At 48.4% G+C, this 1,733-nt stretch overlaps 1 protein-coding gene across 1 annotated transcript in view; it reads left to right on the top strand.

Annotated features, from left to right (window-relative positions):
• Positions 1–572, top strand: part of Pmar_PMAR023187 (hypothetical protein) — a gene marked incomplete at both ends in the record, with an annotated part of 1,501 nt that extends 929 nt beyond the window's left edge. The window contains one exon of the mRNA XM_002781010.1: positions 11–572. Within this exon, the coding sequence (XP_002781056.1) occupies positions 11–572 (562 nt within the window). The remainder of the gene's footprint in view (positions 1–10) is intronic.
• Positions 573–1,733: the final 1,161 nt, after the last annotated feature.

Below are 1,733 nucleotides of genomic sequence, written 5' to 3'. Positions count from 1 at the left end.
GGTACTTCAGGCTTATTCTGCTCAACCTCAATGGCTTCAAGGTGGTGGTGCGGACTGAAGTGGATGCACTCGATAAGCCCTTGAATGATGGTGCTTGCCCAGAAGGGCCTTGGCGACCATGCAATGATAGTGCCACGGGCCTGCATCATCGTGCGAGTGGAACCTTCAACGATGCTGATGGTGCAGTGGTCGAGATGAAGACCAAGAGCGCCTTTTTCCCCGACTTTCCTTGGAGGTCCACATTCTACCAAATGCTACTCGGCAAGGTGGACAAGTTGGTTCTGGGCTGGCACAAGAAGGGCCACTTTCCACCACCGATAGAGTATAGTTTCAATGACGTACGATCGAAGGCGAACGATGATGTGGACAAACGATTATATCAATTGGGCGTCTTACTCGACCGAGTAGTTTCCTTTGTGAAACAGGCAGGTGTTCCGAAGGCGCTCAAGCTGGTGTGGGATGGTGGTGCTACTGATCTCAGGATTGAGGAAAGATGTTTGGGCGGTGATGACGAGGAGATTACTCGTGGTACATTAACTTGTAAATTTTTTGAGTCGTACATTCAACCGTAGATTTATGATGTCAAACGTCAATTGGAAGTCTCCCCCCTTTCCCTTGTGCTTGTGTTGGGGTGTTACAAACATGTAGAGTAAGGCTATCGTTCCGACGCGTTGCCTTTACTCCGTTCAACAAGCCCTTCTGAACCTACAGGACTTGTAGGTTCAGAAGGACTTAGTAGTACAGACTTGTAGTACAAGTTCACCAGGTGTGCTCGTCGTCACCTCGCGCGAGTACTTGAAGTTATCCACAATAGTGGTTGTACTTTCCTGGGAAGACGAATGAGACATTGAATTCATCGTTACACGTCGTTGCCATATGTAATCCGAACCAGAGTAGCCCATCTGTCATCTCGAGACACTACTGCAACGTCGATTCTTCCGAAGAAGGGAAGAAGCCTAATGCATTGGTAGAGCGTCCAGTTAACGATGGTTTCACATCTCATCAACTCAGATTTCTCAAACTCTTCCCTACACCATCGTGTTATGATGCTCGATCCCAGCAGGATTGCATAACTACAAATCAAAGACTATTGGTAGCTCGCAAAACTACAGGGTAGTCTCGTGTAGTTTCGAGGCGCGTGACAGCTGATGAAGAAGATAGGTATCACTCGAAAGCTCTCATCGAGGATACGGAGTGTGCACTGAGTTTTCACAGACGCAAATACACGGAGACACGTCGTATCAGCATCACCAGAAGTTGCACGAACAGTTCTGTAGAAACTATGCATAAAAAGGAAGAGGGCTGAGTGGGATGCTGATATGCTGCGCAGCCGCAAAATCTGAAAATCTGTTCCAGGCCGAAGAATGTGGCCAGGCCATTTCTCGTAAATTGGAGTCGCCGTGGTTGCATAAACCTCTCACGCGCCATAAAACTTAAGTCTTCACGCAGTTTTCGCTGAGTTACTGATTGGTGTTAGCGCGCGCCCATTTATTCGACTGATTTCGCATGGAATCTCAGGTTGTAGGAGAGGAAGGGCCCACAGAGGCTCAAGGGTAGGTTATAGGCAGCTGCTTATATCATTCCGTAGATGTGTTTTGCATCTCAACAACGCCTGGCATTTTTCAGGTCTATTGAGGTCCTGAATCGGGTTGAAAGAGGTTTGGCGGTGGACCTGGATGCTGAGACCTATTTGGTCAAACTACCCCCTTGGTTGGCCGAACGGGTAAGGGCCA

The sequence above is a fragment of the Perkinsus marinus genome (genome assembly GCF_000006405.1).
Source record: "Perkinsus marinus ATCC 50983 genomic scaffold scf_1104296943734, whole genome shotgun sequence".
Lineage (NCBI taxonomy): Eukaryota > Perkinsozoa > Perkinsida > Perkinsidae > Perkinsus > Perkinsus marinus.
The sequence above is the reverse complement of the archived record's forward strand: the minus strand, read 5'-3'. Positions and strand labels throughout refer to the sequence as shown.